This window comes from Motacilla alba, chromosome 4 (genome assembly GCF_015832195.1).
Source record: "Motacilla alba alba isolate MOTALB_02 chromosome 4, Motacilla_alba_V1.0_pri, whole genome shotgun sequence".
NCBI classification, from domain to species: domain Eukaryota; kingdom Metazoa; phylum Chordata; class Aves; order Passeriformes; family Motacillidae; genus Motacilla; species Motacilla alba.
This window is the reverse complement of record NC_052019.1, coordinates 34,828,469-34,842,756: the sequence shown is the minus strand read 5'-3', so window position 1 is coordinate 34,842,756 and position 14,288 is coordinate 34,828,469. Positions and strand designations below refer to the sequence as shown.

The window sequence follows — 14,288 nt, the reverse complement described above, 5'->3', positions numbered from 1 at the left end:
AGCAACACCACCAGTGAAAGCAAGATACAGACATCAAGTGAAAATACAAGCCTCCGCCTGAAACTTATTTACGCTTTACTACACGAATGCAAAAATCCAGCAGAACGACAGATCCCCACTCTCCTTTGAGAGGGCGTGCCCTGGAAGCACAGGGGGCGGCGGCGAGCAGCAAATCCACACCGCCGCGCCAGCCCCATCCCGGCCGCCATGTCGCGCCCCGGCGCCGGCCCCGCCCATCTCCTGGCGGAACGGGGCGTGGCTGGCGAGGGGGCGGGGCCACCCTGGAGCCCGCCCAGCCGGCGCGAGGCCGCGCCCCCTCGCGGCGGTCGCGCGCGCGCGCCCCCCCCTGCCCGCCGCCGCCCGCTTCCTGCCGCGTCCGCGCGCCCGCCCCGCCCCGCCCGAGCAGCGGCCGCAGCCCCGGCCGGGCCCAGCGGGGAGATGAACACGGTGCTGTCCCGGGCCAACTCGCTCTTCGCCTTCTCGCTGAGCGTGATGGCGGCGCTCACCTTCGGCTGCTTCATCACCACCGCCTTCAAGGAGCGCAGCGTGCCCGTCCGCATCGCCGTCTCCCGGGTCACGCTGTGAGTGCGGCGCGGAGAGGGAAGGGAGTGGCGGGGGAGGGCCGGGCCGAGCCGGGCCGGGCGGCGGTCGCTGCCCGCCGGGAAGGTGAAGGGTTCGGGAGCCGAGAGCAGGGGCCGGGGCGGGTGAGGGCGCGCTGACGGCCGGCAGGGGCGGCCGGCGCCTCGCGCGGCGCTCGGGGCTCGGCCTCCTGCGCTCCGGGCGGGCCAATGGGGGAGCCCCACGACGGCGCGGCCGGGCGGGAGCCGGGGCGGCGCTCGGGGGCCGGCCCGGGGCCGAGCGGCCGCTCACGGCGGAGTGGAGCCAGCTGCTGCCCGCAGTTGTGGAGAGGCAGGGACCTACAGGAACGTGGAGTTTATCCTATGAACATTTACCCCATCGTAGTACCTTTTCCTTTTAATTAGTAGTTTCTTGGGTTTCTCCATTGATAACCTAGCATACTTTCTGTCCTGTGGTAGCAAAGTGATTGGGATGGCTTCTTGTCTGCAAAATGCCAGGTGTAGGACACAATACCACATCAAAACGTGTTGCCTACACCGATAAAATGGGCTGATACAAACTTGTGCTGAGAGACCTTTTTTCCCCAATTTTGGTGTTGGTTCGGGGTGGTTTTTTTCTCTATATGGAGACTTCCTCACAGAGAACTTCCATTAAGTTTAGTATGTGTGATACGGAGGGCAATAGTTTCGCAAGCATTGGAGCAGCTGTTACAGCCACCTATGAGTGGAGGTCATTGCTCCCGTTTTTGCCACGTGGTTCTTCACCAGAGTTCCACAGGGGAATCTGGACAGTTCCACAGGGAATCGTAGGACACCTTGCTGAGCTGCTTTAACTCAGCTCATCCTTTTTTGTTTGATTTGTTTTGGCTCAGATTAGGGAGCTAAAGCAGCACACCTTTGGAAGTGTTTAGTGCCAGGTTGGATGGATCTCTGCGCAGTTTGGTCTAGTGAAAGGTGTCCCTGTCCATGTCAGGGAGGTTGGAACTTGATGATCTTTAAGGTCCCTTCCAACCCAGCCCATTCTGTGATTTGGTGATGATTTCTGTGGAGCTTTGGAACCACCCCAAGATAAGTGGCACCAATGGATGCCTAATATCAGGACTTGAAAGGAGACATGAATGCAAATAAAGGGACTGCCATCACCTTTCAGAGTGGTTTGATACCACAGGAAAAAATGCTACACTAAGGATTGCAACAGCAAAAAATTGGCATAAAAGCATGTCTTTGAGTGTTATGGTGAGCTCAGCGTATATAGGGCTGCATACTAATGCCTGAAAATGTGTATTGCTGGTCCCTTCTGTGATGCACAGATCTGGTGTCACTGGGAGGTGCTAACCTAATCTGCTTCTCATGAATGTCTGAGAAGTTCTGGAGACCCCAAGCTTAAGGCCTGCTACTCCATCTGACTGACAGTGGTTGAGAGGTGAAGTCAAGTGCTTGATAAGGTTTCCTACTTAAAAATATACTGCTTTTTGCAAAGAGATGGAAATTCATACCAAGGCTTTAATTGTGATGATTTGGTAATGTTTTTGTTAACTGCTATTTTCAAAAGTGTTTTCTTCTCTTATAAACTTTTTTTTTTTATTTGATATTACTAAACTTGGTTTTAATGAAATGATGGTTTAGTTGACTAATTTCTGAACTGGAATAAATATAACTATGAAGTTCATAATTTTAAAAAATTATTCTGTGGGGAGTTGAGGTTCATAGTTGATGGCCAAGCTAATTGCTTATGGTACTCCTCTTCGTAGATGGTAAGTTTGGTAAACTGATAAGCTTTATGAATACATATGGAAATATCTTCTGTGTGTCTGTTATTTTCCAGTTGCTCTTTCCATTGTGGTTTTGTGTGGCAACGTGAGGTACTTTTCCAAATGTAGGCTTACAATAAAGCCTTCCAAAATGATACAATTTTCCAGAATGTAGATGAAAATAACTATTTTCTTCATGCTGTTATTTAAATACATCACAGGAATAAATCTTGAAACTTGTGTAGACTATGCATGTAACAAACTGTTGTGTTGGAATGGTCGGAGCATGAGAGGCTTTGTTTTTTCGAGGACAATTGAGAAATAATATTGAACGTGGTTGCCAGCAGACTGCTATGATGATGTCCCAGTCAGTTTTACATATAGGGGGATGCTAAAACATATTTTACTAAAATGAAATGTAGTCCAGCTTAGATACAGATTTTTGTTAACAGGAAAAAGTCAATAGGCTACTTGTATGTCTTAGACACTGTGGTGGTAAGGCCTGACATTTAAAATTGGGACACCATAATTTCTGGAAGGTAGGTGTTAGTTTGAAATGTTGATTGCATTTTAGCCAGAACTATACAAAGCAAAATACAGAAAATGGATGAGGGAAATATCTAATAAAAACCATAATTTATGTAGTGTGTAAGAGATAATAATGAGAAAGGATAATCTTGTGTTGTGTTTTGTTTTCTTCTAGAAAAAATGTAGAAGATTTCACTGGACCTAGAGAAAGAAGCGATCTGGGATTCGTCACATTTGACATTACTGCAGATATCCTTAATGAAAAAACTGGTTTGCAGACTTTTTGGAATAAGAACACTTTAGTGCTATTTTTGTTACCTTATCATCTTCAGATATTCAGGACATGGGGAAACTAGCAATTTGTCTAAAAATAAAAATTTAAAGCAGCTAAAAATAGTGTTTTGCATAGCTACGGCAGTGAAATAGAACTTAAACCAGCTCTTTGGTCTCTAGTAGATGACATGTTGTTTAATGCCTGTTTTTGAAATCAGGCTCTATTGTTAAGCGCATTGTATCTGATAATGGGGAGTGCAGTTTAACACCTAGACGTTATTACTTTTAAGTGAAGTTTGTATCAGTGGTTTGAGGAGTGAATTAATGGTAGGGTTTATATAGCATATTGTTTTGAATGTCATACCTAATCGAGGAACTGCACCTTTCAAACTCACTTTGTTGTGAGCCTTTCAAGTCCTGACTGTATAACATTTGCATAGAAGTACCTGTCTTCTTCTAAAGATAAAAAAAGGTGTAATCCTTTACCTGCTTAGATGCTAAACACTCTAATCTTTAGTATTGAATAGTATGGAATTCATTGGGGAGCAGATGATTTACTAAAAAATGTATCACATTGTTTCTTGGCCTCTTTCTCAATTGCTGTTGCAGTTTTGCAGTTTTTCTTTTGTATTTCTTTGTTTTTCTGCTAGTCTGCATTTAGGCTCTTGAAAGAGTTTTTCTGCAGAAGTCAGTACCAAATAATAGGTAGTGTGTTCAGGTGATTACACTAAACTGTGTTTTGCAGCTGGCCTGAGAATCCTGGGATTTTTCTGTGTCTGCTGGTTTTTGTCTGTAAGGCAAGACACTGATCACCTCTGTGTTTTGGTTTCACCCTTTTGAAGAACGCTGTGTTGTGTGAGCAGACCACACAAAATACAACTCTTGATAAAAATGCTGAGTAAACAGGCTAATCAGATTTTTGCAGGTCTGTTTGCACAGGAATAAGAGGATTTTTTTTAATCAACTGGAAGCAGGAGAGGTAAGCTCCTAAGTCTGAGTTTTACCCCTGAAATGTTTATACATATTAAAATCGAAGACTGAAATTCTAAAGTAGATGCACAGACCTGTACATATTGTGTGTAGAGAGAAGCAGAGCAAGGCAGGACAAGACCTCTAAAAGAAATGTTCTTATACGAGGATTAGTCTGCAATATGTGGGCATAAAGATTCCATGTTTGAATGACTTCTGCTAGTAACAGCCTTGTTTTTTTGTGGTTTTTTTTTTTTAATGATTCCGACTGAATCTCTCATGCCTGGCATAAATAAACCTTGCAATATTTAGAGCTGTAAAAATATGGTAGGTTTTCTGTTCAAAATTTGTGAAGAGATACAGGTACATGGACTGTCTTAACTACAAGAAAGAAGTTGTTAGTCCTGGGAGAAGTTAAATCAAACAGCAGTTAGAAAAAGGAACTAGGCAAAGGAAAGGGGAGCATATAGTTTTCACAATCTCCTTTAAGCTTATTTAATTCACTGTTACCTTTTGCAAGTGATAAGAAATCCTGTCAGGGAGATCTTCAGAATCTTGTTTGATATTTTGAGCCAGGTGACAAAAAATCTTCAAGTAAAAGATTTCTACCTATTCTTGCAGTGACAGGAGTTAAATATTTAATTCTTTCTATTCTTGCCCTTTGAATTAGTAGCTGAAAACATGTGTGTCTTGGGATGAGTGGAAGAAGGAAAAACAGATTTTGAGGCTGGTTAGGGAATCTATTTATTCTTTAAAATAATGGCAGATAGAATAGAGAAGAGGACTAGGAAATTAAAGATTACAGCTCTTTTGTGAATTAGTGTTTTCCTTAGCAGTCACACTTTATTGTTAAATAAACAGACAACTGTTTAGAATCCCAGCATTATTATACTGTCTCAAATGGCAGTCATCAGTTCTTTACTGCTGATCAAAAATCTGGTCAGAGTTTTGTTCCAGTCTAATGAGCTTTCTTTCTTGTCAATAGAGAATTGAATTTGCTAATTTTTGAGGTCTCTTCCAATATAAAATATTCTAATTTCTCTAACATGGGCATTAAAGGCTCTTTGAATTCCCTACACTTCACCAATTTTGTATTTATATATTGTTGAATGTTACTGTTCTTGGATACAAGGGTTCTCTGATACTATAAAAAATTGCATTGAGGATATTTGTGGAAGAATTCTGTCGTGGCTTTTATGTTTAAGGTTTTATAATAGGTTGTCTAGCAGAAGATTGTGGTTACTAGCTTGCATTGTCAGATATAGAACTCTTAAATTATTGGAGGAGAAATAGCTGCTAGATTTCATAAGTAGTAAAAAGAAATACCCAGCTAAAAACCTGTCACTTTATAATGATTAAAACATGTGTTCAAACTGCTGGCAGTTCTCTGATTTATGAGTAAGATGAGGTTTGTTGAAAGGTAAGAGCTCGCTGTAGTGATTACAGACTACTTAGATCTAGTAAAAATAAAACAAGGTTATGTAAGTACAGTATGGTATTTTTCTTAACTTGCATACATCTGCAGAGTATATTTGATTGGAATGTTAAACAATTGTTTCTATATTTGTCTGCAGAATATTCAACAAAAAACAATGTAAGTATTAAAAAGAGGTTTGAAGCAGTTACCCATTTTACTATTGCAGCTGTTTTTAAACATTCTGTAGTTCTGCTGAGAAGAGTTAAAGCCACCAGTATTTCCTACTAGCCTGCGCTGGTTTTACTGTCCTTCATGAGTATTTTCTTGGCAGTTAAACCGTAGGCTGGGAAGTTCACCTCCATAAAACCTAATGATATATGCCCAGTAGAATGGGAGAAAAAAACCACATGCCTTGTGTTGCAGTATACTTAAAACAGTATAATGCAAATCAGTTTTTTCACATTTTCTGTCCATTTTACTTTTTTTCTAAATTTCTGCAGTTGGCTGCTGTTAGAAACAAGAGAGAGTGGCTTCTGAGCTGGCCTGATGTGGTGTGTGTTTTGTTCACAGATCACAGTTGATCCTAGCAGTTATTGTAGCCCCATAATTCATTTACATTACCTTGTCATACTTCTCAAAATAATTTGCCTTGCTCCTTTAAATTGGTTGCTACTGAGCCTTCCATTTGGGATAGCTGAAAACCATTTTTACTGATCTGATAAAAGCTATGTGGAGCAGCCTTTAAAAATTGCTTTCATGGAACACCATGCGGCTATGGTACCACTGAATTCCACTGAATGGACCACTGAATGTGGTCACATTGCAAGGATATGGTGAAAGTTTAGGGGTTTTCTTAACTTGGTGTACAAAACTGTCTTTTCTTTTTTAACTTTGGGTTTTTTTAAAGTACTTTAGTTATATTAAACAAGATGGTGGATATTGTCTTTGTACTAGATTGTACAGTGATTTTATTGTATTATTCCATGTTTTAGATTTTTGTTTCGTGTAACTCAACACTTCTCACAAATACGGAGAAGTATTTTTCTAAATTGTTCTATAAATTACTAAACAAGACTGTTTAGTATCTACTTGAAAGAAATTTACACTTTAGAGTGTAAATTCTGGTAACATAAGATCTCACTTTTTTCAACTGTTAATAAATATTTTGGGGGTTATGCTTGCACTTCAGATACAGATTTCTGTTAAAATTGGAAGAATGTTAAGGACATAAGCAGAGTCATGATAACTCAGTTTAAGTCCTTTATTTGAAACAAAGTCTAAATACTGCTTTAAAAGTGGCTTGCCTTTGCAATTCAGAAGGAAACACCTTTATGCTTTGTAATTCTTTTAAAGCATATGACTTCTTTTTAAATGTCTTTCTTGTGTTTTAAGGTGTTCCTTGTTGTTTCCATTTATTCCATGCCACACTTCACTGTGTAGTAGTATTACATTGCCCCATTGTGAAGCATTATTTTGTTAAATTAGTTACGGGTTGCAAGCATGTACTTCAGGAGTTTTAGTTTAATAGTGCAATGAAGGTCCAGTGTCTGAATGTGATCTGATAAGGTACCTTGCTGACTTAATTGCAATTGATATTTTAGGCCCTAAATCAGGTGGTCCTTTGGGACAAGATCATGTTGAGAGGAGATAACCCAAGGCTGTCGTTAAAAGACATGAAGTCAAAGTACTTTTTCTTTGATGATGGAAATGGTCTCAAGTAAGTAAATACTTGTTTTATTACTGGTATTCATGGTGTCTTAAATTGCTTACATACTTTGCATTTAATATGTGTGTTCATTGGTGTGGTAAGGTACCTATATTCTATATGATACTCTTGTCATCTCTATTGCATCTTTGATTGTTAGAAGATGGCCTTGAGGTACAAAATATCCTATGCATTCTGTAGACTGGAGGATGCACTGCTCTTATGAGCAACAGGCTTCTGGGTTTCTGCCTTCAGTCTGTGTAAAATTGGTTCTGTGATGCACTCAACTCCAAAGGAGTCAAGTAAAAAAAAAAACTAGGCAGTAACTACCTAAAATTAAGCAGCTTGTTGTTTCTGGACCACATAAACAATCTGTATCTTAATTTATTTAATACTAGTAACTGTTAATTAAATCACTTAACTTGAGTGTTTGTGCTGATAGTCTTTGTTGCTTTTGCAGGGGAAACAGGAATATCACCTTGACTCTCTCCTGGAATGTTGTACCAAATGCTGGCATTCTACCTCTTGTAACAGGATCAGGACATGTGTCTGTACCTTTCCCAGATACCTATGAAACAACAAAAAGTTATTAAATTATAGTACTGAATCATAAGCAAAATATTTTTATACTTGTATATTGTGGATACATTTTATTGCAGTTTCTTCTTGCACCCCATGCAATTTTTCACTGAATGGAGTTTAATTTCCTCAGGATAGTAGCATAGGAAAAGGAAATGAAAATTCAGGGTTTTTTTTTAAATAAAACATTGAAGCTGAAACTTAAGGGAAAAGTAAATTGCAGAGTAACGGTTTTAAGGGGGGGAAACTGAGGATTTTTTTTCCTGGCCATTTAAGTATAGATCTCCTTTTCTTTTAAATAAATAATTTTAAACCAGAAGATATTCTTCCTGTGTTTGGGCTTTTTAAGTACTGTGATTGTTACTTATTTTGTGTAGAACCCAAATATACTTTCTGGAGTTGGTTTCTGGAAGTGCCTGAAGGAAATGGCTGTTCCATTTTAGGGCATTTTTTAAATCCATGTGCAGTATGTTACAGTAGGCTAAGCTTGGTCCTTTCTAGGACTGTCAGCAGCTACTTGGAAAACTGGTAGTTCATTATCTGTCAGTCAGCCTCAAATCTTGAGTGCCACTGATATAGTCCACATTTAGTTCTGTATTACAAATCATTTTAGTAACTGCTTGCAGTGCAGCAAACTGGAAGAATAAAAATAAATCTATTCAGTATGAGTCTTATTTCTTTAAGCATAAGACATAAGGCTAAGTCAGTAAGAAAAGTAAAAGCTTTAGGTAAAGAAAGGCTTTCTGAAATGGAATCTCTAGATTTTTACTAGGATCTGTTCATCAGGGAGAATGAACATGCTTGTTCCAGAAGAGGCTGAGACAACTGATATCAGAGGGGACCTTCCCACAGCAAGGAACAGGATAGATGTTTCCTAAACGGTCTGGGTAAACCTTTCCAAAGCAGAGAATTTTGAGTGTCAGTGAATCTCCCTGCAAGGCTTGCTGAGTTGAATCAGCCGGGAAGGGTAGCAAGCAGCCTGCAGCAGCTTCAGGCAGCACCCCTGTAAAAAAGCGGCCTCTCTGTGGCTGCACACCCCCCTGTCTGTGCTCCTTCCCTCAGCTACAGCTGGGAATGCCTTCGGGGTTGGAAGGAGGGAAGGAGCAGGGTACCAAGGTCGCCTCTAGGCAATAGCTTGCAGTGATTGACTGGTGCATTCAGGCCATCCAGGAGATAGCCAGGAGCCTGCTATGGACTTCCTGCCACAGTCCCTAATTTACATGTGTATCTTCAAACAAAGCATGACAAAGGGAATTCTTTGCCAGACAGGGAATGTTCTGGATGTACTGGGGACTTGGAAAAGGAGGAAACTAAAACTCAGGTTTTAATACTGTAAATCAGAAAAAAAGTAATAGGAAAAATGATGAGAGCTGCATTGTGAAAACCCTTACAAAAGAAGAGATGCAAGAGATTGGAGCAGAGTATCCCCCTTTGTTTCGAGTTCACCTGATTGATAAGAGCTGATTGATTTTGAAGGAACTAACTTGCTTTTAAAAAGGAATCTTTAATATTTGTGAATTATCCCTAAGTGACTATTTAATGCATTCTTCATGTTGATGTATTAAATCAAAAAGGTATTGAAAAAAATTCCCAAAAGGTGCTTTGTCTGTACAAACAGAATTTTGTTTAAGTGCAAAAACTAAAAAATTTTTTTCACATGAATGTTGTAGGAGAATTCGTCGTTTGTATCCAGCATATTTGCATGAATTTCAGTTCTCTGAACTTGTGGTGTTTTCCTCAGAGTAGTATAATCAGCACATTGAAACACATGCTATTTTTGCTGTGCTTTGATATCAATTGTATATATGGCTCTAAAAACTGTTACAGAGAACTTAAAACTGTCACAGAGAATGAAGACAAAATATTTTTAGAGATAATTGGGCAAAGTTGTGGATTTGTTTTGCTAATTGCCGAATAAGTGGTTGGTTTTTTCATAAATTATATTCTTGAATTGTTTACTGAAGCATTTCTTGTGGCTTGGCATTCAACCACTTCCCTGCATTCCTTTGGCAGTACTCTTCCAATGAATATAATGTCTGCCTATTAAAGAGAAGCTTTAACTACAAAGACAAGGATCTGCTGTCAAAGAGCATCAGGGAGAAAGCTACTTTCTGTCCTACAAAATGGTATATTCCTCCCAGCAGACAGTAGCAGAATTTCAAAACACAGAAACAGTAGCTTTCAAATGTGTTTGATACTTTACTAGTGTTTCCCTGTGAAGAGAAATTATGTTTGAGGTAAGCATTTTAGAGGGATAAAGAAGAAACCATCATGGAGTTCAAAATCTTGGAGAGAAGAACTTGTTTTTATCCTGAGGAAAAGGCCAGCATAGATGAGCGCTTGATGCTGTAATAGCTTTGTTTTTGCTCCTGAGCCACTAAGTGAGACAGGGTGTTGGTTCAGACTTTAAAGAGGCAAATTCCTCAACTGATCTCTATAAAAAAGTAAAAAGCCTTTCCAAAAGTCAAATGGCTACTGTATTTTGTTGTGACAATTCTCAAATTGATTACAAAAAGGAACATGCTTGTGTGGAAACTAACGGCATTTACTTCCTCCTCTTGTCTCACACATCTCATGAGGTACTAGTATTGCTGGCAGCTGAGTGTTCTCTTAGCTGTGTTGCTGACTAAAGATTGCTGGTTTATGGAGTAATATGTATAAACAAGGTCTTCCCTGGCATGTGATTTACTTCATGGGGAGAGGCTGAACTGAAAACACTAAAGATACATTTCAGATAGTAATTTTTAAGTGAGTTTCTGGTGACAGGAGTTCTTGTGTAAGGACTGAAAAACTGACATTTTTTAAAGTAGCCTGGGTTTCCATTTGCCATCAAAACCATGCAGCGCTATACTGACAGCTCTATGCAGGAGAGGCAAAATAGCTTTGAAAAATCTGTGTTTAGAGCTCTGCTTCCCTGAGCAGCTGGTCATATTTATGGGTGGCTCTGCAGTTATTGAAAGTAGACATTGAGAAAATAAATTATTTCTATCAGTTGTTAATTCTTTTAATACGTTTCTTCTGAACAATGAAGTTAAAGCTAGCTAATATATTGCTGGCTAGCAAGATTTAAATAGAGTTCCTGCATAATTTTTGGAATCCAACAGTTGAAAATACTGTTCTTCTGAAAATTGCTTAAGGTTATAGGTCTTGCAGATCAGTTCTGCAAAATGAAAGCTATTTAGGCTGAAAATTCAGGTACTGGAGAAGCAATCTTACTCCAAATTTGTGTCAGAAAATACATACAGAATAACGGTCAGACTTCAAGAAAAGTTTTTCTGGTTTATTTGGCTGCTATGTTTTGGAAATTTTTCTTCCATTAAAAAAGTTAAAATTTACAAAAACATTTTAAACTATTCATTCAAACAAACAAGTCAACAGACATATATTGTTTAGTCTGAAAACTTCCATTCTGCATGTACTGATAAATGCTCATATTGCAGTAGTTATATCAGGCATCTTTTTATTAAACAAAAAAAAGTCCAAACCTTAGCTTGAACAAGCCAAATAATTTCTGGATCTTTTTCTGGTGCCCTCCCAACACTTTCCTAAGACCATTTTCTCAAATTGGCATGTTATTGAAGATAATGGGCCAAAGATGAGGCACAGATGGAAATGAGTATTCAATATTAAGAATGGTCATAGAACAGCTTGGGTTGGAAAGGACATTTGAAGATCATCTAGTACAACCCCTTTATAGTGAGCAGAGACATCTCCAAACCATGCCCAGAGCCCCATCCAGCCTGACCATGAATGTTTCCTGGAATGGGACATCTAACACCTCTGGACAACATGCTCAGTGCTTCTCTGCCCTCATTGTAAAAAACTACTTCCTTTTATAAATCCATCCTTCTTCAGTTTAAAATCATTATCACTTGTCCTAGCTCAACAAGCCCTGCTCAAATGTTAATGCCCATCTTTCTTTAGGGCCCCTTCAAGTGCTGGAAGGCCTTAATTAGAAGTCCCTGGAGCCTTCTCCAGGTTGAACAGCCCAACTCTCTCAACCATCCCTCTAATCATCTGAATGGCCAGGATTTTTCTCTTCATTTCTCTCCACTTTCTCCTCTTTCTCTCCTCTCACCTTTCCCTCGTTCTAGTACCCCTCCCTGTTTACTCCAAGCTTCAACACAACTGCTTTTTTCACTCATAAATGGTCTAATAATGAAATTCTAAATCCTCTGTGAATAAGCTATTTAGAAAATAAAGTGGAAAAAGAACAACTGTGGGCTAACCATGGACAAATTAATCTGAAACTTTCTTCTGCTTCCCAGGTGTATTCTCTTTTGCTCCTTGGTAGTACTCGTGTAAATTCTGAAGAAATAGCTGGCACACTTTTAAAAATTACAAAATTGGCCGAAAGGGGTTAGAGAACATACATATTTCCAGTGCTAGAGGACCATGACAGTGAGCACGCATTTCTGTAATTGGAAGACATGTTTGTATTATACCCCTACCTTTGTTAGCAGCAGTCATCATGTGCTTTGCACTTGAAATACAATGATTTCCAAGTGCTTTACAAGAAAAATACACATTTAGTTCCAGAATGATCCTGGCATTCTTAAGCCATACTGCAAATGCTTTTGCCAAGCAACAGTCTTCAAAACAGTACCCTGAGATAACTAGAATTGCCTGTGTGGTATGTGATAAACCCACCACAGGTTCTACCAGCTGGCTGCACAGGTGGTTGGTAACCAGAAGGGATAATTGAGAGCTCTTAATTAGGTAAGTCTTTGGCAGAGCTAGGATTTGGATGCCATGCGTGGAGTTTTGCTTCTGTGTTGCAATGTGCGCAGCAGGTACAGTGCTGTTCAATCAGTCTGCCTCTTTGCTCAGTGTTTCTTCTTGCTTTGTCTGGGTTTGCTTCTGTTTTCCAAGAGACTGCTATGGTCCTGTGTGCTCATATTGAAGGGAATTTGTTGAATTTGATTCACAGATGAGGTGTCAGAGTGTGGTGGTAGAAGCTATGAGATGGGTAAAGAAGATAAGCCAAACACTAATTTCTGAGTTGAAGTGTAAAAATATTTACACATAAGAATGGTTGATGTTAGATGTAGTTATGAGAGGCAGACAGAGGTCTTTTTTGTGTGACATTGTAACTGAAGATTGAGATAAAACTAGTTTAACTGTGATTTGGAAGTAACAGTGATGAGATTGTGGCTGCTTAAGTCTTCCTGGTTTTTCATTTTGTTGTTTGGTGGTGTTCCTGGTTTTTTGATTGGTTGATTTTTGGGGTTTTTTACTTCACTTTTATTTCTAAAAGGTAAGTGTCTTCCTGTTTTCTTTCTTTCTTTCTCTTAGTTCTGAAAGAAAGAGTGGGCAAGGGTTTCTTTTTCTTTCCTGCCTTTCTAGTCCCCATTGCTCATTAAATATTGCTTGTTCATTTATGTTTTGCTTTAGGAGTTAGTATAGTAAGAAAGAGAGAAGGGCATTGGTGCCTGCATTCTAACTGCACAACCAACATTAACATTCTTCTTTTTAAGGACTGTTTTTTGGGGTTTTTTTATATTTTCATATTTTAATATTAAAAAGTAAAATATTTTGTATGGTTTAATGCTGTAATGAAATAACTCAAATGTTATATATCTCATCAGATATGTTATCTGAGCTCACTGTAAGGACTGTCTCATTTCACAAGCTTTGATCCACGTGAGCTTTGTCTAGTTGTCACATATCTCTCCTAAAGTATTGTCAAGTATCTCTCCTAAAAAGGAGTATCTCCTTAAGGATTTGTTTTTTCAAAGTTAATACAACTTTTTTTTTTACTTAATAGGGTATAGGTAGAGCCTTTGACTAGATGACTATCTTTTTTCCATGTCCCTCACTTTAATAGGTTATTAATCAGAAATTTGTAAAGCACATGCTGACATCCTCAGCATGGACAGTGGGCCACTCCTAAAAGTGAGATAACCTGTGTAAGAATCCATCAATATTCATCAAAGCCAGTGGGTGTCTTCAGATAAGAGATGTCTGGGTTTGTTTGTTTCTTTTTTTCTGGTTACTTGGCGTAATGGTAATGTCATGGGTTTGGTAGTGATGTCTCTTTTAATGCTCTCCTGATCCCAGGATGAGAATTTCCCAGTACTCTGAAATTCATAATTTTTTAGTACTTAAGAAAACAAAGAATGGGGAACTTCCATTTGTACTTTACATAAGAAGCTGTTATCTTTTCAGGGAGATCCAATCAATATGTATGCTATATGTGCGTATCTGTTGTTCAGCGTAATCCTTCAAGAGCTGGTCAGCACCAGGGAACTCTAGCAATTTTTATTTCAGTGCTGCTTGTATTTCAGAGGAACCAGCATCAAACACTGAGATTTATCTGGCCACTTCTACAGGGTGCAACACAAATTTAACCCTTTCCCCGGGGAGCTACGTGAGGTGTAAATGATTTGTTTTCCTGGATCCAAAGTGAAGGTTTTTGGTGGCTTGGATTTTAATTAATTTTTGTAATTTTTTAGTGCTTTCTCTTTTTTTTTTTTTATTTATTGTTT

At 39.2% G+C, this 14,288-nt stretch overlaps 2 protein-coding genes across 3 annotated transcripts in view; one reads left to right on the top strand and one right to left on the bottom strand.

Moving 5' to 3' along the window:
- Positions 1 to 2,061, bottom strand: part of ASB5 (ankyrin repeat and SOCS box containing 5) — a 42,015-nt gene extending 39,954 nt beyond the window's left edge. The window contains exon 1 of one of the 2 annotated variants that reach the window (XM_038134358.1): positions 507 to 2,061. The gene's annotated coding sequence lies outside the window, so the exon portion shown is untranslated. The remainder of the gene's footprint in view (positions 1 to 506) is intronic. The other variant, XM_038134362.1, reaches the window with a different exon arrangement.
- Positions 329 to 10,269, top strand: SPCS3 (signal peptidase complex subunit 3). Its single transcript, XM_038134363.1, has 5 exons — positions 329 to 581; positions 3,033 to 3,106; positions 5,617 to 5,693; positions 7,118 to 7,233; positions 7,682 to 10,269. The coding sequence occupies exons 1-5, from the start codon at positions 439 to 441 to the stop codon at positions 7,812 to 7,814; spliced, it is 543 nt and encodes a 180-aa protein (XP_037990291.1). The 5' UTR covers positions 329 to 438; the 3' UTR covers positions 7,815 to 10,269.
- Positions 10,270 to 14,288: the final 4,019 nt, after the last annotated feature.

Excerpts from the sequence above, each read along its gene's own strand:
- SPCS3 (XM_038134363.1), top strand. The coding sequence starts at position 439 with ATGAACACGGTGCTGTCCCGGGCCAACTCGCTCTTCGCCTTCTCGCTG. Across the intron at positions 582-3,032 it reads GCCGTCTCCCGGGTCACGCT|AAAAAATGTAGAAGATTTCA; the intron begins GTGAGTGCGGCG and ends GTTTTCTTCTAG. Across the intron at positions 5,694-7,117 it reads AATATTCAACAAAAAACAAT|GCCCTAAATCAGGTGGTCCT; the intron begins GTAAGTATTAAA and ends TTGATATTTTAG.